The following is a 23,810-nucleotide window of genomic DNA, read 5'->3' on the forward strand; positions in this document are numbered from 1 at the left end:
TCAATTTGCACACTTTGGTGGATATAAAAGTGTGATTCACACACAACATTGTTCCTGTTATCTAGTAGCAAGTTTCCACTAACAGTCTGCTAGAACACACTGGCACTATGCATGCATATTCATGCCATTCAAGTGAAGGTTCTTGTTCAGAGTGCAGCAACACAGGCATGCACACACACAAAAAAAAAAGTTAAGTAAAATACATGTTTTAACAAATACATGCCTGTGTAGAAATTATTTAAGGACTGTATTCATCAGAAAGATAGAGTTCCTTTTTAAAAATGAGCGAATACGTTAGAAGTTATTTAAAGCTCTCTCCACTCTCCTGTTCCATAATTTATACCCCTACTCCATGTTGCCATACAGTTTTTGAGGAACTCGACAGCTCTCAGTTTTTATCTGCAGATGGCTGGAATCAGATGCAGAGACTTGGCTTATTTCCACTCTTGCTGGAGAGGCAGACATTTGAAGGTATTTTTATGTTGGAATTTATTAAAGGCAATACTCACAGTATGGATCATAGAGTCTGCAGTTACCTTTGTGTATGATCATGCAGAGTTTCTAAATCTGGTCCTTCATTTCAGAGCTGTATGCAAGTTTATTTTGTAATATACTTCAGGAAAGAAACAGCTCTTGTTTTTGTTAGTGTGATGGTTTGGGGGTTACCCCGCCCCCCCACACTTTGTATTTGCCCCAGCTAACTCAGACGGACCCTGGGAATATAGATGAAGCAATTTATTTACAGCTAGCAGAATTTACAAGCAGCTATTTACAATATATACAGTTATATACAATTATATACAGAAATATACAAAGGATAAACAATACAAAAGCACAGCTCCCCTCCCTGAAACCTGAGTCCCCAGGAGGGGCTCTCAAACCACCCCAACACCTCCCCCCGGCCCTCTTAACCTTACCCCAGTTCTCAGGAAGAAGAGAGGTGCAGCCAAGAGGTTAGGGAGCAAGGTTAGTAGGAGCAGGGTTAATGAGATGTGACCAGGTCTAAGGCAAAAGCAAGAGTGAGAAACAAAATGGAGAAAAAGTCTTTCTTCTTCCCAGAGTTCTCAGCGAGACTGTGAGAGAAGTTGACATCAATTGTTTTCATTTCACTGCCTGTTATCTAGTTCTTTTACCAAAACATTCTAGCTTGCTTCAAACTAGCACAATCCACCCCTGTCTACTTCGCTCAGAGTATCGCTGAGAATTATCCAATCTAATCTAAACCAATATTTACACTAAAACAATATATGCAAGTTCAGTTCACACTTCAACCAGATGTAGGTGATTCAAAAGCTCAGAACAGGGACTCCCAGATGATATTGGGTTCGTGCTCACGTACTGTAGATTCTATCGTAGATTCTCTCAGTGTTGGGCGCCGATGTTACCTACAACAGAAAACTCCTAACAGCTTGAATTTAAACTCTCTCAGCTAAGGTTAGATTTCTCTGTGGAATACACTGAATTTCACCATTCTCCTGCATTACCCAGTATGTATGACCAGGACCTTCAGCAGAAACCACCCCTCGGACAGGTTTCCCTTCGCCCGAAGGAGAAAATACCCAAACAGTTTTCCCTAACAGATTCTTCTCACGTACAACAGGAACTTTATCACCATCTACTGTTTGGACCAAATCTGATTGTGCAGGTCCTGCTCTGTTTACTGAAAGTCTACTATTTACCAACCAAGTAGCTTGTGCTAAATGTTTGTCCCAGTTTTTTAGAGTTCCACCCCCCATGGCTTTTAGGGTGGTTTTCAGCAAACCATTGTAGCGTTCAATCTTCCCTGAAGCTGGTGCATAGTAGGGTATGTGATAGATCCATTCAATACCATGCTCTTTGGCCCAATTTTTCACAAGATTGTTCTTGAAATGAGTACCATTGTCTGACTCAATTCTCTCTGGAGTTCCATGTCTCCACAAGATCTGTCTCTCCAAACCAAGAATGGTGTTACGTGCAGTAGCATGTGGAACTGGATAGGTTTCCAACCATCCAGTGCTGGCTTCTACCATCGTCAGCACATACTGCTTGCCAGAACGAGATCGAGGTAGAGTGATGTAGTCAATCTGCCAGGCTTCACCATACTTGTACTTTGACCATCTCTCACCATACCATAAGGGTTTGATTCGCTTAGCCTGCTTAATAGCAGCACAAATGTCACAGTCATAGATGACTTGGGTGATAGCGTCCATGGACAAGTCAATTGACCTATCGCGAGCCCATCGATATGTTCCATCTCTGCCTTGATGTCCAGATGAGTCATGGGCCCACCGAGCTAAGAACAGCTCACCTCGGTGTTTCCAATCAAGGTCAATGTCAAGTTCAGAGTTGGTATCAACTTGAGCAATCTTAGCAGCTTGGTCTGCCTTCTGGTTATGTTGATGTTCCTCAGTGGCTCTGCTCTTAGGCATGTGTGCATCTACGTGCCGCACCTTCACTGGAGTTTTCTCCAGCTGTGCATCAATGTCCTGCCATAGATCAGCACACCAAATAGGCTTTCCTTTCCTCTGCCAACCATTCTTCTTCCAGTCCTTTAGCCAACCCCATAGAGCATTGGCTACCATCCACGAGTTGGTGTAGAGGTAAAGGATAGGCCAATTCTCACGTTCAGCCACATCAAGAGCAAGTTGAACAGCTTTTACCTCAGCAAACTGACTGGATTCTCCTTCGCCATCTTTCGTTTCGGTAACTCTCCACTATCCCTTTCCTCCTCCTGGCTGGAGGCAGGGCACCCCTAATGCTGAACATGGCATGTAGGGTGTACACAATGATTGGTGTTGTTGTGAGAGGAATTGCAACTGTTGGAACAATTGCAGTTGCTCTCGGGAGCTGAAGAAGTGACAGCTACTTTTCTGGCATTATTGCCTCTGTTTCTGCCACTCTGCAGATCCCTGACCCTCTTTGAAAGAGCTGAAGTAGGTTTACCATCCCATTTGTTCATGTTCTCCCCGTATGTGTCACGCAGAAGTATCCACAGTGACGCACGTGATTGCTGTTGTCTGGGTGGAATTTGTCTCCTCCTAGGCTGGAATTGCCTTGCAGGAGGTGGGCGTCTGTTCCTGATTGCAGAAACATGCACCCATTCAAATGATGCAGGAATGGTATCCTTTACCAGATTGGAAATTGAGGTTTTAAGATCCTCCTTCAGTTCTTTCATGCTCTCTTTGATGCCATCTCTAATCTCTGTACCTAGAGTTTTTATGGCAGAGACTAGGCCAGAGTGTGACAAGCTGTCCTCTATTTGCCTGAGCTGGTCAGTGAATTCACCAACAGTGAAAGACCTTCCATTATCACTCCTTGCTAGGAATTTACTGGCCAAGATGTTAGCATAGGATGAAGGAGCAAGCTTAATCAGCTTCTTCATGAGACCTGTTCCCAAAGGAATATCATCAGGCTCATGAGTGCCATGATCTCCATAAAGCACTTCCTTCACAGCAAACTCCTTCAGAAGCTTAATTCCCTGCTCAATGGTGTTCCACTTCTTGGCAGCCCATGGCAAATCATCTCGGGAAGGATATCTCACAGCCACAGCCAACAAAAGGTGTGTCCACAAGCTAACCCTACCAAGAGGACTTGCTAGGTGTTTGTCCACTCCACTCTCCTTAGTGAGTGGTCCCAGCTGCTTGGCAGACTTGTCTCCTACCTGCAGAGCATTAGCACCAATGCCACGGCATCTCACTAGCCAGCTTAAGATTGGCTCACCTGATTCCCTTGTGTATTCCTTTCTAACTTCCCTGACCTCTCTGAGTGGATCCTTGGAGCCTTGGATGTCATCTTCCACCTCCTCTTCCTGTTGTTGATCTGGTGGTACTGGGCCTAACAGAACCTTCCTCATAGCACTCCTAAACTCATTGGAACCATCCTCTCTCCTGGCAGCTAACTTCACAGCACTCTTCTCACTTGAGTATTGTTGTCTCAGCACATCTACAAGGTCTCGCAGACTAACTACCTCCTCCTCCTCCTCTCCTTGCTGATCACCAGAGGTCCCCTCTCTTACATCCTCCTGCGAACCACTCTTTGTCTTAGCTTTTGCCTTAGCAGGTGCCAGAAAGGCCTGAACAGCAACAGACTTGGATGTGTCTGCTGGAGGATTTGAATCATTAGGGGTCTGACCTGGAGGGTTTGAATCATTAGGAGTCTGACTTGGAGCTTGTGAGTTCAAATCTGCCTTGCTTTTAACAGGAGGATTTTGGTTCTGGTCTGCTGGCTGGGGGTTTGAATTGGCTGAGCTGGTGTCATTAGGATTTGGACTGACTGGGCTAGCGTTACTAGCATTGGTAGTATTATTATTAGTGGGATTATTTGCCTGTCCTCCTGGGATGCCTGCCAACCCTGACGTGTTTTGATTGTTGCTAGGAACATTCTGATTTTGGGTACCTGCCTGTGCTCCTGGGGCTCCTGCCGAACTCTGCCCGTTATCATTATTGTTTATGTTACCGGCGGGAACGCTGGCCGTGTTCCCAGCACTTGGAGAAGGAGGGGCAGAGGCTGGCAAGGGGGAAGCCGATAACTGCGTTCCCTTGTTTTGCTGTGAAAGAGACTGCTTCTGAGACACAGAATTTTTCCTAGTTCTTACAGAAACTGGTTTTGAATTTTTCACCAATAATGCCAAAATTAATATGAATATTAAAATCATGAGGCAAATATTAAAAACTGTGAGAAGAAAAACAGTTTTACACGAGCATGTCCCTAAGCAAACAGTTGGAATTCCTGTCTTAGGCTGAATAACTCTCATTAGAGCCATATTTAAAGCAGAATTTCCATTGATTGTCACATTATTGACCAGAGCTCCTGTAATGTCCTTGGTAATATTCTCAGAGATATTAAAACCAGCATAACCAAGAATCAAATCACCCCAGCTCCAGAACATGTTTGAAAGCTTAACTTTAGCCTTCTTAAAAACTACATGAAGCAAGAAATAACCAATTTGATCTTTGATCCAATTGTACACAAAAAACCAGAAAACAGGCCACACAGCAATCCCCACCAAGTACAATAGCTGCTTTATTAGCTTCATCTTAATTCCCAGAGCTAATTTTCCAATCACTCCAAAATATCTAGCCCCACGTTGGGTGCCAATTAAAAAAATGTGATGGTTTGGGGGTTACCCCGCCCCCCCACACTTTGTATTTGCCCCAGCTAACTCAGACGGACCCTGGGAATATAGATGAAGCAATTTATTTACAGCTAGCAGAATTTACAAGCAGCTATTTACAATATATACAGTTATATACAATTATATACAGAAATATACAAAGGATAAACAATACAAAAGCACAGCTCCCCTCCCAGAAACCTGAGTCCCCAGGAGGGGCTCTCAAACCACCCCAACACCTCCCCCCGGCCCTCTTAACCTTACCCCAGTTCTCAGGAAGAAGAGAGGTGCAGCTAAGAGGTTAGGGAGCAAGGTTAGTAGGAGCAGGGTTAATGAGATGTGACCAGGTCTAAGGCAAAAGCCAGAGTGAGAAACAAAATGGAGAAAAAGTCTTTCTTCTTCCCTGAGTTCTCAGCGAGACTGTGAGAGAAGTTGACATCAATTGTTTTCATTTCACTGCCTGTTATCTAGTTCTTTTACCAAAACATTCTAGCTTGCTTCAAACTAGCACAGTTAGCCTTTCTTAAACCTTAGAATTCAGTTTACATAAGTGTTGTACTTTTTTGGAGATTTTCAGCTGAATCTTAACCAATTTACAAATGGTTAAACAAACAAACAAACAAAAAAAAAGATACTATTTCAGCAATGGAAATGGAATCTATTCCACAGAGCTGGCTGTCAATTTTTGATAGATTTGCTCACACTCAGGGAAGCTACAGATTACATATACTTTACATATACTTACTATAAATGTGGTGTATTCTAAGCAGTTTCTTTTGTATATATACACACACACACACACCCCTTTAGCAACACAAATACTTTTAGCAACAATCTTTCTGTGGTTTTCTAAAGGAAAAGCAGTTAGAAAATAGACATTTTCTTATACTGAAAGTGCCATCTGTGATAAACCTAGTGCAGGTTTGCTTAAGATGAGTTGCGCAGGCATACAAATCAAGGGTAATATTCATCCAGATCCTCTTGAAGGCGAGGGCTACAGGGTCAAAACTGATGTAGCTACAACTGTATAATTCCCTGATTATCCTGTTAATGCACGACCAGCATATAACACTTTGTGTGTATTTAGTTTCAATACAGAAATAAATGGAAATGATGTATAAGTAGCACTCTTAACTAAGACTCTCCAGAAAGTATATTAGGTCAGATGGATATACACTTAGGTTGGTTGGATGGTGATATCCAGAGGGTGATGCTCAATGGCTCAAAGTTGAAATGGAGAGCAGTGACAAGTGGTGTCCCTCAGGGGTCTGTACTGGGACCTGTGCTGTTTAGTATTTTTATCAGTGATTTAGACAATGAGATCAAGAGCACCATCAGCAGGTTTGGTTGGTACTCCAGGACCTGTCATCTAGAGGGACCTGGTCAAGCTGGACAGGTGGGCCCAGGTAAATCTCACAAAGTTCACAAGAGCAAGTGCCAGGTTCTGCATATGGGCCAGAACAATCCTCACTACCAATACAGACAGGGGGATGAGACGATAGAAAGCAACCCTGTGGGAAAGAGCTAGGGATGCTGAAGGACAAGAAGTTGGACATGAGTAGAGAGTGTGTGCTTGCAGCCTGGAAGGCCAATTGCATCCTGGGCTGCATCAGAAGATGAGTGGCCAGCAGATCCAGAGAGGTGATTCTGACACTGCTCTGCTCTGGTGAGCTATCACCTAAATGCATCCAGGTCTGGAGCCCTCAAAATAGGAAGGACATGGACCTGATGGAGTGAGTGAGTCCAGAGGAGGGCCACAAAGGTGATCAGGAGTTGGAGCACCTCTGCCACAAAGACAGGCTGACAGAGCTGGGGTTGTTCAGCCTGGAGAAGAGGAGGCTCCGGGGAGACCTAATAGCAGCCTTCCAGTACCGGAAGAGGGCCTACAAGAAGGCTGGAGAGAGACTGTTAAAGGCCTGTGGTGATAGGATGAGGCTTCAAACCAGAGAAGAGCAGATTTAGATTGGATGTTAGGAACAAGTTCTTTACTATGAGGGTGATGGAACACTGGAACGGGTTACCCAGGGATGTGGTTGGGGCCCCATCCCTGAAGATACTCGAGTTGAGGCTCAACAGGGCTCTGAGCAACCTGATCTAGTTGAGGATGCCCCTGCTTGCTGCAGGGATGTTGGACTAGATGACTTAAGGAGGTCCCTTCCAGCCTGGACCATTCTGTGATTCTATGAAAATTCATGTGTAAAAAGCAAAGTGAATGGTACAGCTTTAGTGATAAATTTAATGCCATTTGGAAATTAAATTAAAAAAGTAGAACATAACAATATAAATGTAGGTGCCTATTGAACAATAACATTTTAAGGAAAAGAAATTAAGAAAAATACAAGTTTTAATGAGGATTTTACAGGCAAATTGCATTTTAGCAGAAAGATTTCTAAAGTCAGCTAACATTTTTCAGATTTCTGTTACTGAGTTACTGATGTTTTTCTTCCAGGAATTAGATAGTGGTTTATATTAACATAATGAGGTGGTTTGGGTGTTACCCACCCCCCCACACTTAAGAAAAGCATCCAGACTAGACTCAGCTGAGCTGGAAATTAAAGAATGAAGCTTTATATTTACAGCTTAGCACAATATACAAGCAGGTATTTACTATGTATATATATATATATATATATATGTAAATATACAGAAATACACAAGTTAAAAAGGCAACACAGAAGCACAACATCCCTCCCAAAAACCAGAGCCCCCAGGAGGAGCTCCCAACCACCCTTCCACCCCTTTCCCACCCCTTTACCTTATCCCAGACTTTCCCTTACATTCAAGGTGAGTTTGGAGGATCAACCAGGTGGGTTAGGAAGCAGAAGGATTAGTCAGACAGACAGCAAGTTAGGGAGGGAAGGGAGGCAGCCAGAGTCAGAGAGCAGCTCTGTTATCTATGCTTGTGTTCTTGTTTTTATGCATTTCAGCAAGCCTATGTGTGAAGTTGACATTGCCATTGTTTCCTTTCCACAGCTTATAATAAAATTCCTCTCACTGAAGTATCCCAGCTAGGCGCTAACTAACACACATCATTTTAAATTAACATGATCTAAAGAATGACAAAGATCAAGGAAGTCCATATCATACTTTAAACAGATTTTCAGCATCTTTAAGTAGATGCATAGTTCATTAATTTAGATAAAATTTTGTGGCATTATAATATAAAAGTCTTTAAAAGTAAATTCCTGACATTTTTTTACCTTAGAGCTAATACAGCATATTTAGCTGTGGGACAAATCTTGTATCATTTGGAAAATGATACACTGAAAACCATCATAAAATGTCATCACTCACTTGACTAGCATGAAGATTTCTGTAGAGTTTCCAAAATAAGATACATAATTCTAGAGATATTTTGATATATACAGCTCTAGAAACTTAGTATTTGTATGTGTCAAACTGATCCAAGTTGTCATGAACATTGAAAAGAAATGCAGTGACATCTAACAATAAGTGATTTTTCCAAAGGAAGAGTTTTTCTGTCTCAAGAATCTAGTCAAACTTCTGAATAAAGCAGTCATCAAACAAGTACAGGAGGACTTGTTTACCTATGTGATTTGAAGTCAAAGTGTTTCTGATTAGCAATATGTAATTGTATGAGTGGGATTTATTCCAAAACTAATATATAGTTTATTAATTTTGATATTCAGGAATCTCACCACAAGCCATAATTTTTAATAATTGGCTCTTTGCATGGTCATGAAAAGTATTACAGAGAGTGAAAGCAGGGAATCTAGAACACTTATGAAATAACTAGCAATAATATATGAACATTGATTCAACTACTAGAAATTGGAAAAGAGAATCTTGTGGTCAATATACTGCTTGTCCACCAAAGAGACTTGAGAGACTTTTGAATATTTACTCACAAAATACTATCTCCAGGTCCCCAGGACTGAATTATGGTTTCCAGACAGTACCCAAACACTTGAAAGTAGTTCTGTTGGTGCCTTAATAGCCAGGCTCTACCAGGATGAGGGGAAGGAGGCAGACAATCTCTGACCTGATCCTGATTTCTCTTGGACTCCAGGATTGGCACAGAGGTTTGCACAGGTGCAGGCAGGATGCCTTGCAGATGGGCAGAAAGCATGATGTTGGTGGAACATCTCACCACATTGTGAGGCACTTAATGCCTTCACCTGGTAAACTTGAGGCACAGCAAGTTTCCAGGTGGTGCAAGCCCAAAATATCAGGGCTTGCTGTTATGTAGCAGGTAGAGCACAACAGAGCATGCTGGCAGAGCAGAGCACACTGCTTTTAACTTAGCTCCATTTATGTTATTTGCCTGAGTGTAATGGCTCCTTTAGCCACAAAGATTCACCAATCAGAATGGCGCTTCACCAAAACTGACCACATTAGGTGAAACCAGGGCTTGTTTTCCCTTATTTGGGCAAGACACTAACAAGTGCATAAACACCTGTGGGTACCCATTTATATAATTTTAAAATGTGATGCTTTGTCTTTCATGAATACTCATGCATGCCCTAAAAGTCTGTTCTGTTTTTAAATCAGCATCTGTGTATTTGTGCAGTTCGGTACCTTGCAGTGATCCTAGCAGACATATGTACTTAGGCATTTCTGTTGTGCACATTTCTAAGCAGCATTGCACCTGGATGTATAATACTTAGTAACTAGGTTTCCCTCTGCATTCAGTTTGGGATGAAGACTTTTTTCTAGTTCCTTCTTTTGCTGTTAATGAATTTATAGAAACTTTTTAAATTATCTTTAACAGCTGTATCTAGGTTAAGCTCTATTTGCGCTTCAGCCCTCCTAACTTTCTCCATACGTAGTTTTGTTACATCATTTTAATGCTCATGAGAGACATGCCCCATCTTCCAAAAGCTGTAGACTCTCCTTTCGTTCTTGAGGTCCAGCCAAAGGTCCCTATTTAGCGAGGCTGGAGCCCTTCCCTGCTGATTTGTCTTTTGACACACAGGCACAGCCTGCTCCTGTGCCTTTAAGACTTCCCTCTTGAAGTAAGTCCAACCCTCATGAACTCCTAAATTCTTCAAAACAGCTTTCCAAGGGACTTTGTCCATCAGCCTCCTAAACAGGCCAAAGTTTGCCCTCCAGAAGTCCAATGTGACAGTTTCACTAACCTCTCTCCTTGGTTCCCCAAGGATAGGGAACTGAATCACCTCATGATTACTGAGCCCCAGACATTGTCTGAATTCTGTTCAAAAGAAGCAGATCTAGGGGGGCACTTTCCCTGGTTGGCTCTCTCACCAATTGTGTCAGGAAGTTATCTTCCACACACTCCAGGAATCTCCAGGACTGTTCTCTCACTGCTGTATTGTATTTCCAGCAGATATCTGGGAAGTTGAAGTCTTCCACAAGAACAAAGGGTAGCAATTGTGAGACCTCACTCAACTGCTTATAAAAAACTGTATCTACCTCTTCAGCCTGATTCACTGGTCTATAGCATACTCCCATCACAATCTCGCCCTTGCTGTCCTTAATCCTGATTCTCACCCATAACGTCCATGGGCCCTGATGAGATGCACTCAACAATATTGAGAGAAGTAGCTGATGTTGTCATTCTGCCACTATCCATCATTTTTGCCAAATTGTGACAAACAGGAGAGGTGCCTGAGGACTGGAGGAAAGACGGTGTCACTCTGGTCTTTCTAAAGGGTGTTGTGGAGGACAAAGGGGCAAGAAAGAGGTTCCAGGAAACTATAGACCAGTCAGCCTCACCTCCATCCCTGGAAAAACAATGGAGCAGCTCATTGTGGATGTCATCTCCAGGCACTTGGAGGAGAAGCAGCTTACCAGGAGTAGTCAGCTTGGGTTTACCAAGGGGAAATCATGCTTGAGTAATCTGATAGCATTCTGTAGTGCTGAATTGGTAGATGTAGGGAGACCAGTGGATGTAGTCTACCTTGACCTTAGCAAGGCTTTTGACATTATTACACATAACATCCTTGTGAGCAAGCTCAGGACGTGTAGGACAGAAGAACATACAGTGAGATGGATTAGGAACTGGTTACATGATAAGTGCAAAGAGTGGTGATCAATGGTGTCAAGTCCAGCTGGAGAGCTGTAACCAGTGGAATCCACCAGGGATCAGTGCTGGGTGCAGTCCAGTTCAATATCTTCATCAGTGATATTGATGAGGGCACAGAGTGTCTGCTCAGCAAGTTTGCTAATGAGAGGCTTGGCTGACACACCTGAAGGCTGTGTGGCCATTCAGCAAGATTTGGACAGATTGAAGGAACCTGAGGAGGTTCAACAAGGATAAGCGCAGAGTCCTACACCTGTCAAGGAATAATAAACTGCACCAGTACTGGCTAGGAGGTGATCTGCTAGACCGAAGCCCTGTGGAGAAAGACCTGGGAGTCCTGGTGGACAACAAGTTCTTCATGGGACAGCAATGTGCCCTTGGGGGCAAGAAGACCATTATGATCCTGGGGTGCATAAAGTGTGTCCAGAAGATTGAGGGAGATTCTCCTTCCCTTCTACTCTTCCCTGGTGAGACCTGGAATATTGCATCCAGTTCTGGGCTCCTCAGTTCAAGCAGGACAGGGACCTGCTTGAGAGAGTCCAGTGGAGAGCTACAAGTATGATTAAGGGATTGGAGCACTGCTTTGTGAGGAAAGGCTGAGAGACCTGGGGCTTTTTAGTCTGGAGAGAACACTGAGAGGGGATCTAATAAATGTATATAAATATATGAGGGCTGGGTGTCAAAAAGGAAGGCACAGCTTCTGTTCACTTGTGCCCTGTGATTGGACAAGGGGCAATGGATATGAACTACAGCACAGGAAGTTACACCTCAACATGAGGAAGAACTTCTCTACTGTGAGGATCACAGAGCACTGGAACAGGCTCCACAGAGAGATTGTGGAGTCTCCTTCTCTGGAGACTTTGAAGAGCCATCTGGATGCATCCCCGTGTGACCTGTGCTAGATTATATGTTCCTGCTCTGGCAGGGAGTCAGACCTGAAGATCTCCAGAGGTCCCTTCCAGCCCCTAACATCCTGTTTTGAAAAGAAGTATTAATTACGAGAAAAGGAATTCACGTGTATTTCTTCTGGTGAGCTATGTGCCTACATACAGGTATGTCTCAGGTACAGAAAAATTCAGATGGATAGACTTAGGGAAGTCAGATTTTAATTATTCAAGAGGTTAATTACAGTATATAGAGCCTTCCCCTTTTACATATCTGAATAAAATTCAGTGGAAAAAGGCACCACAAGACAGTTGTTTGCAAGTCTGGATAACATAAGCAGGTTGCTAATTGACTAGTAGAGAGTGTCAAGTCCAAACAAACAAACTTATTATTTCCCAGGCATAGAAGACAGTTACTTTTTTCATCTTTCAGGTCAAGTCCACAGAGAGTTCTTGTCTAACAACATGAGGAAATCTAACAGTGAGGTGTGAGATTTCCTGCTTCCATTTGTCCTGTAAATTACGGGGTGGGGGAGAAGCGTTATCTCTGAGGTTTTTTAACTGTCTGGTTGGTCTTCTGTCTGGTCTGTTTTTCAGCAGATTTTCAAAGACGCTCAAATACTGTAACACGAAGGCATTTCCCACATGCTGCTCACAGGATGGACTATATAGACTTTGAGGATGACAGCCGTGGATGGCTTTTTGATATGGACATGGTGATAATCTACATTTATTCAGTCAACTGGGTAATAGGATTTATTGTATTCTGTTTTCTTTGTTATTTCTTTTTTCCTTTTTAGTCTATACTCAGAGTTACAGAGAACAGCACTCATGTGATCCACAATAATGTGAATAGAAACAACTTGAAGAAGACAAAATGTCTGTTTCTGCAATTTGGAATGGTAATAGACTGTGGTAATTGAGTAGGCTGTGAGGCTGTTTGATACTTCTACTCTATGTAATGAAGAACTTGAGTTTGCTTCCAAATACAATGTGAAATTCAGATTATATTTTCTTCCAGTGGGAGTTTTGCCTTGATTTTGATGGGAATAGGATTTACCCTAGTGTATAAAATAATTATTCTGTAGAAATGAAGATTACTGCTTGTTTTTAGGGGAATTCTGTGTACTACAACAGAATATGATCCATAGAGTAATACTGGGGGTTGACTGTTGACACACTTTGCTTACTTATTAGTACTTCCCATTTATGGTCAGCTCTTTTGGGAACGGGACATTATTAGCACTGCAGTGCTGCATGATGTATTATATAGACACTCATCAGAGCTAATTCAATAGTGTAATCCAAATATTTGGAAGATGTTGACAATTGATAGACCTGGGAACATTCTGCTGGGGAGATATGCTCTATTCAGTGCCTGAAATTTTGAGCCTGTTTAAGCAAAAGGAGAAATGATACTGAACAGCTTGCTAACAGTTCATCTTTTCAGTAAATGGCAATCGGAAACTAACGACTCCAGGTTTTGCACATCAAAGGAACCCATTGGTATGCAGATTTTCAGATTAGCTCTGTTTTCACCCATCCAGACAGACAAGTGTTTGGATCCAGAAAGACAGCTAATAGAGGACAAGCAGCACGCCTGCTGGCTGTGATGCCATGAGGCAGTAACCCAAATAAATAATAGAGAAACATTCTCCAATCTAAGAAATCAGTATCACTCTTCCATTGCTGTAGCAATTTGAGAATACCCTCAAGTGTGGGCTCGTCAGGACTATGTATCCAGGGAGATTATATGAAAGGATACAGTATTTATTTGCACCTTGCATGTGGAACAATTCTAAAGCACTTTATAGTTATTTCATATGAAGATGGCTGAGTTGTGTTCTCAGACTGCAGGCAGATCATCAATCATTCCACATTTGCTGCTTTACACAGTATTTTCAAATGGAAGAGCATCCTTTACATTATAAAGGGGATATAAGAAACTCTTGCAGAACTGAAGAATGAGTGGTAGAAGGTAGTTCAGGAGTTTACTTATCAGGAAGGTACAAAGAAGTGTTTGCTTCTTCTAAGGGCATGACCCTGCAAAGTACACTGCGGTTTCATCTAGGAAAGCATGTGAGTTTATGTATGTAGTTCCTCCAATACCAGGATTTGTGTGGGAGACCTGTGCTTTTTCAGTAGGTGGTGTACTCCCCTGTTCTAGCAGAGAACAAGGAGAAATGTGTTGTGGAAGGTGCCATCTGCCAAACATGATTGAATGGAGTGAATTGGGGATTTTATTAAGTGTGCACTTACGCTTCTTTACTGAGCAGGACCAGCATGATCATTCTTCAATACGCTATAAAGTTACGAGGCCAAAAACTTCCACCTGATCTGAAACCAGGAGTAAATCATCTACTTGTATTTAGTTTCCTTGCAGTCTGCATAAAAGAATCTCTTTGAAAATATACTCGTAAAATTACAAGTCTGCTGGAATATAACACATCAGAGAGGGAGCAGTCCCAGAGCTCCCTAGTGTGTGGAAGAAAACTTCCTGACATAACTGGTGCAGGAGCCAAGTAGGGAAGACACCCTGCTAGAACTGCAGTTTGTGAACAGAGGACTTGTGAGTAATGTAGCAGCTCAGGGCTGTCTTGGGCACAGCAATCACAAAATGATAGAGTTCTCAGTTGCTGAAATAAAGAGGTGTGTCAGCAGAACTGCTTGGACACCCAGTGGGTGGACTTTAGCTTGCTTCAGAGACTGATGGATGGAGTCCCTTGGGAGACCACATTGCCCAGGAAGCCTATGCAGAGCTTTGGTGGCAGCTTAGAGAGAAAACGAGAGCTTATGGTTATTGGAAGAAGGGGCAGGTCACTCAGGAGGACTACAAAGCTGTCAGCAGGCTATGCAGGCAGAAAATTAGAAGGACCAAAGCCCAAATGTAAATTAACTGGTTTCAGCTCTTAAGTAGAACTGGGAATACTTCTGCAAATGCAGGATGAGAAGAATCTCTGTCCTTTGCAGGATAAGGGAGGGAACACAGTGGTAAAGGATAAGGAAGATGCTGAAGTGCTCAATGTCTTCTTTGCTTCAGTCTTTAGTAGTAAGACCAGTTGTTCATGGGATACTCATTCTCCTGAGATAGAAAATAGAGATGGGGAGCAGAGTGAAAGTCTCATAATCCAAAAGGAGATGATTACTGTCCTGTGCACCACTTAGACATACTATGAGGATGGATGGCATACACCCAAGGGCACTGAGAGAACTGATGGTGCTCACCACACCACTTTCCATCATCTACCATCAGTCCTGGCTAACCAGGGAGGTCTCAGCAGACCAGAGATTGGCAAACATGACATTCATCTAAAAGAAGGGCCAGAAAGCAGTCCTCAGTCAGTCTAACCTCTGTGCCAGAGAAGGCCATGGAAGAGATCATCCTGAGTGCTGTTATGCAGTGTGTGCATGGCATCAGATGATCAAGCCCAGCCAAGATGGGTTCCTGAAGGGCACATCCTGCTTGATGAACCTGATCTCCTAAGACCAAATGACCCACTTAGTGGGTAGAGGAAAGGCTGTGATTGTTGTGTACCTGGACTGTAGTAAAACCTTTGACAGTGTCTCCCACAGCATCTTCCTGAAGTAACTGGCCACACAGCTTGTACAGGTGAATGCTTTGCTGCATAAAAAATGTCTAGATGACTGAGCCAAAAGAGGTGATGAAAGGAGTTAAATCCATCAGCAAGTCACAAATGGGCTGCCCAGGGCTCAGTACTGGGGCTAGTCCTGGTTAATACCTTTGTCAATGATTGCATGAGGGGATTGAGTGTTCCCAAAGTAAGTTTGCAGATGACACCAACCTGGGCAGGAGTGTTGATCTGTTCAAGGGTAGAAAGGATCTAAAGAGGGATCTGGACAGGCTGAATTCATGGGCTGACATCAGTTGTATGAGGTTTAACAGGGCCAAGTGCTGGGTCCTGCACTTGGGTCAAACTAACCCTATGCAATACTTAGGCTTGGGGAAGAGTAGTTGGAAAGCTGCCATCAGAAAAGGACCTGGAAGTGCAGATTGACAGTCATCTGAACATGACCCAGTAGGGTGCTCAGGCAGACCAAGAAGGCCAGTTGCATTCTGGCCTGTATCAGGAATAGAGGGGCCATCAGGAGCAGGGAAGTGATTATGCTCCTGTACCTGGCACTGGTGAGGCTGCAACTCAAATAACTGCATTCAGTTTTGGGCAACTCACTACAACAAATGCATAGGGTTGCTGGAGCATTTCTGGAGAAGGGTAATAAAGCTGGTGAAGGTTCTGGAGAACAAGTGGCTGAACTGGGGTTGTGTGGTCTGGAGGAGGCTGAGAGGAGACCTTATTGCTGTCCTTGAAGGACATTATTGTAAGGTGGGTGTTTCTTGTTTGTATCAAGTAACAGATCATGTCACTTCCACAGACAAGTGGAAATAGCTTAAAGTTGCACCAGTGGATGTTTAGACTGGATATTAGGAAAAAAATCTACACTGAAAGAGTGGTCAGGCACTGCAACAGGCTGCCCAGGGAGGTGGTAGAGTAACCAGCTCTGGAGGAATTAAAAAAACATGGCAACATGGCCCTCTGGGACATGGTTTAATGTCCATGGTGGTGTTAGGTCAGCAGCTGGACTCAATCTTAGAAGTCTTTTCCAACCAAAACAATTCCATGATTCTGTATATTGATAGAAATTAATTACTCTTGTCTCCTTTTTCTAATATATAAAAATGTAAGTAGATACAGTTATTGAAATTCACTATCACCACATAGTCATGGTTATGAGACAAATGTATTTTCTGTAATTCCAGTATATCTAGTTACTTTGTCTGTACCCTAAGGTGATTGGCTCTATTACTAGTGGCACTAGGCATAACATTTTAAAAGCTGCAAGGCTGTAGTAAATTAGTTGGTGAATTTTCTTCTTTATATTGATGGAAGTGTTTTAAAAGCTAGGAGGGTTAGGTCATAGGCTCACATTCTGCTACAGGCAGATGTGTAAGTCTGTATGCTCAAATATCAATATTCTAAAACATTTTTCTCGTCCATTCCCGGACTGGGATTCTAGATGCAATTTTTGTTTGTCTCTGTAATCTTATTAATTCACTGCTTTTAGTAAAGAGAGGGACTGATTCACGTATTAAGCCAAAATTGCATACACCTTTTGCTCTCAAAAAATAATACAATAAAAAGATGCCTTGAAAAATTACATTAATCTGGCTGGCATAGTCTGGAATTCCAGCAATAATGTAAATTAAAATAATTCAAATAGGATATCTGATAATGTAATATCCTTAGTAAATATTCCAAAATATGTTAAGGCATAAGAAACATAAGTAACTAACTAATAATATAAGAAATTATGTCATTTTTAATAGCATGTTACCATGGTTTTGTTCTGAAAATGGCAACAAAGGAGTGTAAGAAATCCAATGTAATACTGGCCCCTTTGGTATGTTTACAGCAAGAACTGCTGACAGAGGGTGACTATTTTCCTGAGTTTGGCAGGAGTAACAATTCTGTATGGCATTGCTGACTCTGTAATTCCAACTGTCTTTGAGACCTAAACAATAAACTGTTTCTTGGGCTGTTATTTTGACTCACACTGGTTGTTATTCATTTTAAGGGACAGTTATTTTGAAAAGATTAGACATGTAAGTAACGAAGACAATTGCAACTTCAAGATACATCCTCCATGGGAAAACACGTAAAAGGAATAGAGGGGAGGTACTTTTCTGTGGTGCTTTATTGCCTTTTGAACATACATACTCCTGTAAAAATACAACAAGAACTCAAAGGCACAAATTTGGTTTTCTCTGAAGTCTGCCTTTAAAATTATTTCAAAAACCGTGACAGCAAAAGCAGATCTTTTTAGATGAGTTTTCTGGTTTAACTGATCCTGGCCTGCAAGCTTGTCTTTCTTATCTACAAATGTCTTAAAATGTTTGCAATAAAATTTGAGTTGTTTGTAATATTTTGCAGTCATTTCAATAGATTTTGCTTGCTGGAATTAAATTTTAGTATTTTTCTCAATCAATATGTTGTCTTTTACTCTGTGTATTCTGTTTCTGCTTGGGGTGTATCTTGGGTTTGTTGAATTTATTTACTGCTTCAATTAACTTCTTCAATATTAGCAGCCTTTAATTTGAAAATGGTCAGCTTTCGTCAGAAATCATCTTGGGGCAAGGTGCAGATCTTAATACATCCTGATAATGAGACATACTCAGTATTGGTGCTATTGGTCCAAACCAATTAACTGTTCAAGGCAGAAGAAATCCAGGACACAGATATTGATGATCTGGATGAGGGGATTGAGTGCATTATCAGTAAGTTTGCAGGTGACACCAAGCAGGTGTTGATCTGCTCGAGGGTAGGAGAGCCTTGCTGAGGGATTTGACAGGCTGCATGGGTGGGCAGAGGCCAATGGGATGAGATTTAACAAGGCCAAGTGCAGGGTTCTGCACTTTGGCCACAGCAACCCCAAGCAGCACTACAGGCTGGGGACTGAGTGGCTGGAGAGCAGCCAGGAGGAAAGGGACCTGGAGGGTACAGGCAGATAGAAGGCTGAAGATGAGCCAGCAGTGTGCCCAGGTGGCTAAGAGAGCCAATGGCATCCTGGCCTGCATCAGGAACAGTGTGGCCAGTAGGACAAGGGAGGTTATTCTGCCCCTGTACTCAGCACTGGTCAGGCCACACCTTGAGTCCTGTGTCCAGTTCTGGACCCCTCAATTCAAGAGAGATGTTGAGGTGCTGGAACATGTCCAGAGAAGGGCAACAAAGCTGGTGAGGGGCCTGGAACACAAACCCTATGAGGAGAGGCTGAGGGAGCTGGGTCTGTTTAGCCTGGAGAAGAGGAGGCTCAGGGGTGATCTTATTACTGTCTACAACTACCTGAAGGGAGGTTGTAGCCAGGTGGGGGTTGGTCTCTTCTCCCAGGCAACCAGCAACAGAACAAGGGGACACAATCTCAAGTTGTGCCAAGGGAGGTCTAGGCTGGATGTTAGGAGGAAGTTCTTGCCAGAGAGAGTGATTGGCATTGGAATGGGCTGCCCAGGGAGGTGGTGGAGTCGCTGTCCCTGGAGGTGTTCAAGAAAAGCCTGGATGAGGCACTTAGTGCCATGGTCTATGATTCTGTGACTAGTCTTGGCTCTGACAGGAAAAGGGACTTAATACACACTCAAAATTGTTTGTGTTTCTTCCCTTGTAGTGAGTAGCTCTTACACCCATAGAATCATAGAATCATAGAATCAGTCAGGTTGGAAGAGACCTCCAAGGTCATCCAGTCCAACCTAGCAGCCAGCCCTGTCCAATCAACTAGACCATGGCACTAAGTGCCTCATCCAGTCTTTTCTTGAAGACCTCCAGGGACGGTGCCTCCACCACCTCCCTGGGCAGCCCATTCCAATGCCAATCACTCTCTCTGTGAAGAACTTCTAACATCCAGCTTATACTTACCCCGGCACAACATGAGACTGTGTCCCCTTGTTCTATTGCTGGATGTGGCTTGGCCAGCTCATCTGCCAGCTCTCTCAGAGCCCTAGGATGGATCCCATCCGGTCCCATGGACTTGTGAGGATCCAGATGACGCAGCAGGTGCCTTACTGCTTCCTCATGGATTAGAGGGGGACTGTACTGGTCCCTGACTCCATCCACCACTTCAGGAGTCCAGCTGTCCTGGAGACAACCTGTTCCACTATTGAAGACTGAGGCAAAGATGGTGTTAAGCACCTCTGTCTTTTCCTCATCCTTTGTCACTATATTCCCCTCTCTATCTAATAAGGACTGGAGGTCATCTTGCTTCTCTCACAAAATGTTTTAAAAGTGGCTAAGCAACTGCTACACAGAGAGCAGCTGCTGTGATGCACAATAGATTGTTTCACAGATGTCTCTGCCCACAGAAGGCAAGGCCTAAGCCTTTATTAGTACTAGCATGCACCTGAAATATTTACTGCATGTCAGCTACAGCACTACCACAATTACTGAGATGGAAAAGGTTGATGAAGAAGCAGAGCATATGTTTATTTTGTCATTTTTAGAGAAAAATAATGCTAATATCATGAACCTCCCAGAGGAAAAGTAGCTATTGCAGCTATTCTGTGACAAGTAACTATCTTGATGGTTTTGTGGATGTGTTTTCAGTATCTTTGTGTCCATGGCAGTCATGAGCACTTCATAACTATAGGATGTGCAGGCTTCCCTGGGAAATCCTTGATCTGTACAATACAGACTGAAAATACAGAGGCAGGACATTGACAGCATCCTGCCAGTGTTCATACCCGCAGCCAGGCAAACGCTGAGAGAAAGGAGACAAGATATGCTGTGAATTGCTCAAAGCCAAATGATGAGCAAGACCACATTCCCACCTTAGAAATATCCTTTATTTAGCAGGAAATGCAAAGACAGCAATAGCAGACTGTGGGGTGGATTTAAAACTGGCTAATCATCCAGGCTTAGAGAGTTCTTATCTGCGGCTCAGTACACCTGGAGGCAGGTAACTAGTGATGTACCTCAGGATTTCTATCCTCTTCATATCTCCATCATTAATGACCTTGATGGGGCAGAGTGTAGCCTCAGCAAGTTTACTGATGACACAAAACTAGGAGTGGCTGTTACACAAGAGGGTTGTGTGGTCATCCAGTGGGACCTTGAGAGGCCAGAGAAATGGACCGAAAGAGACACCATGTGGTTCAACAAGAAGTGCAAACTCTTGACCCTGGGAACAGATTTATGCCAAAATACATGCTGACAGTCACACAGCTGGAAAGCAGCTCTGCGTAAAAGAAAATGGAACTCCTGCTGTACACCAACTTGAACATAAGCCAACAATGCAGTCTTGGCATCAGGAAAGTTAACGGTATCCTGGGCTGCGTGACTTGTAACCAGTGCATCAAGAGAGATGATCCATCGCCTCACTCAGCACTGGTGATGCCACACCTGGAGCATTGTGCCCAGTTACACTCTGCCCTGTACAGCAGAGGTACTTCTATAGCAAGCCCAGTAAAGGCCCACTAAGATGAGTAAGGGACTGAAGCATCTCTCAAGTGAGTGATTTTGTGAAGTCATCACACAAGGCTCACAGGGTTGAGGATTAGAAAAAGTGTATCTTTCAGTAATTGGCAAATGAACCAGAAAGTTCTGAGAAGAACATAATGGTTTCTTTTAATAACACAAGCCAGTGCTTTGTAGACTGAATTTGGTCCCACAATTATGTCTCTTTATGTTATCTGCTATACACATTTGTAATTCTCTGGCTGGAACAATTCATTAGGATTTTTTCCTTCACTAGTGACTTGAGTCAATAAACCAAATCTCTCTTTGGGTACCAAATCAAACTTTTAAGGGGTAGAATCATAGAATCATAGGGTAAGTTAGTTTTCCTCCTACTTATTGACGTCTGTGGTTGTTGCAATCCTCTAATGGTAAAATTCAGAGAGGAATTTTACACAAGAAAGAATCACAAGAAATCCAGTTATAATATTGTAGTGTGAGTTGTTTTACTATCAGAAACAGCCATTCAGAACTTATTATTTAAACTTTTACAAAGTATTTATCTTTTAATGTAAATAATAGCATTTCTGAAATCCGATTTTTTTATAGGTAAAGTTTTCTATCCACTTTTTCAAAAGCACCCCTTCATTTCAGATGGCTCAGTTTATCATTCTCAACAAGAGGTCTTCCTTCCAAAGGAAGGAACTGAAGATCACTTTTCTCCACAACAGGTTCATTAAGATTTCTTATGTTGGGAGCCAAAGCCTGATAAACCTTCAAAACACTTATTTATAGGAGACTTCAGCAATGATACAGATCTCAGCAGAATCAATGGCAGCCATCATTTTAAGAATCTATTTTCTCATATATATATAACTTTTTTTTTTCACAAATGATTTCCATTGCTCTAAAGATATTCTGATGGAATTTCTTAAATGAGTTTTCAGAATTTGTGTCACAAGCAAATTCATTTTTTTTTTAATTTCCTTACATTGTATTACCCTATGACTAAAAGTAAACTTAATCTCCAGTGTATTAGACATATTTCCTGGATTCCTTTGCGGCTATGATGTAATCCTGGAAAATACATACTAGTTAACAATAATAATAATAATAGATTTAACATAAAATATTCTCTTTGGCTGAAATATTACTACATTTCAGGAAAGGCATTAAAATGTAGTCCTCTTTGAAAGTAGTTTCTAGTGTGGAAAAGTAACAGTAAAATGTAACTTTCATTTCCTTTCACTTCTTGTTTGATTATATTCTTACAAAGTGTTTTCTAGAGAAGAGAAGAGAAGAGAAGAGAAGAGAAGAGAAGAGAAGAGAAGAGAAGAGAAGAGAAGAGAAGAGAAGAGAAGAGAAGAGAAGAGAAGAGAAGAGAAGAGAAGAGAAGAGAAGAGAAGAGAAGAGAAGAGAAGAGAGAAGAGAAGAGAAGAGAAGAGAAGAGAAGAGAAGAGAAGAGAAGAGAAGAGAAGAGAAGAGAAGAGAAGAGAAGAGAAGAGAAGAGAAGAGAAGAGAAGAGAAGAGAAGAGAAGAGAAGAGAAGAGAAGAGAAGAGAAGAGAAGAGAAGAGAAAAAGTGTTCCTTAAAGAAGACTGAAGGCATGTGTAATTGTGCATTACATAACAATCTTCATCTCCGAGACACTGGAGAAAATGTGCTGTGCAAACTGACAAATTTGATCTGAGGAATGCTTCTGGAAAAGTCAGCAGTTTAACACTCCAGTACAAAAGGTCAGGGCACACTTCCCAGTGAAAGAATCTCAATGGGACAAGGTTGTATAGGAGATCAAATGGCTTTCCTTGCCCTTTGAATGCTGCACAGGACAATATATGTTCATGTCCGGAGCCTTGACTGGCACTTTGAGGTCACTGGTTTTCCCTTTGCTCTTTCATTAGAACATTCCTGAACATTTCCAGGTTAATATTTTTAAGTCACTTACTTGGCCTGTGACCGCTGAACTCTGCCCAAAGGAGACAAGATGATATGCTGTTATTTTTTGGTATGCTTTTCTGTTTCAATCAGTTGATATGCTAAGGCATGACATATTACCCTGAAACTCTAAACTTATACCCAAGTAATAATCTGTGACCTAATTTATTTTGCAGTTTTTAATTAAAATTGTCCCAGACCTAAACAGATGGGGAACATTTACCCTGCCAAAGAAGTGCACAAATATACTTCATTGCACTACACATAAACAAAAGCCCAAGATCTTTTCAAAGTGACCTGTGTATAGAAGTCATCTATAAAGAATTCTGTAAGCCAGAGCACGATTGTTTTTTGCAAGAAACCAACTATGGAGGTATAAAGTAGCAGAGAATCAAAGGATAGCAAAGCAGCAACTGCCAGAGAGCTACTGGATGGTGGTTATGCGTGGCAGTGGCAGGTACACCTTAGCTTTCAGCCTGGCCTAGAAAGAGGAGGGTCTGCGTTAATAGCACAAAGCTACTTTACTGACCGCTGCCTAGGAAACAGCTGATTTTACCTTCAGCTTTGTTCGAGGCTGACAGGAAACAAGAACAGGAACAGAGACTGGGTTATGCACCTATTTACTCAGCGTGTCTGTGAAGATCAAAGCCCACAAGATCCTGGCTCAGCCTGCCTGTGTTGGTTTCCTAAGGGCTCTCAAGGGCATAATGCCCCTACACATTAATCCTTGGGTGGGAAAGCGTGCTCCTTCATTCAGGATTGCTCATGTTATGTGAAAAATGTTACTACAGCCCCACAGGATTGTTTGAAATTTCTAATATATGTTAGCACTTCCTTTAATATTGTAGCACCAGTCTGTATCCTGTGTGTACTTAACTAAGCAGTTTCTAGTTTGAAAAACATTCTATACCTCAGTAATAGAGCATCTTTTAACTGGATTCT

At 42.3% G+C, this 23,810-nt stretch overlaps 1 protein-coding gene across 2 annotated transcripts in view; it reads left to right on the top strand.

Moving 5' to 3' along the window:
- Positions 1-22,922, top strand: part of RNF180 (ring finger protein 180) — a 127,630-nt gene extending 104,708 nt beyond the window's left edge. Inside the window, exon 5 of one of the 2 annotated variants that reach the window (XM_064139963.1) lies at positions 22,211-22,922. In XM_064139963.1, coding sequence (XP_063996033.1) covers positions 22,211-22,623 — 413 coding nt within the window. In that variant the 3' untranslated portion in view covers positions 22,624-22,922. Of the gene's footprint in view, positions 1-12,580; positions 12,888-22,210 lie in introns of those variants that run through there. The other variant, XM_064139964.1, reaches the window with a different exon arrangement.
- Positions 22,923-23,810: the final 888 nt, after the last annotated feature.

Source organism: Pogoniulus pusillus, chromosome Z, assembly GCF_015220805.1.
Source record: "Pogoniulus pusillus isolate bPogPus1 chromosome Z, bPogPus1.pri, whole genome shotgun sequence".
Taxonomy (NCBI): domain Eukaryota; kingdom Metazoa; phylum Chordata; class Aves; order Piciformes; family Lybiidae; genus Pogoniulus; species Pogoniulus pusillus.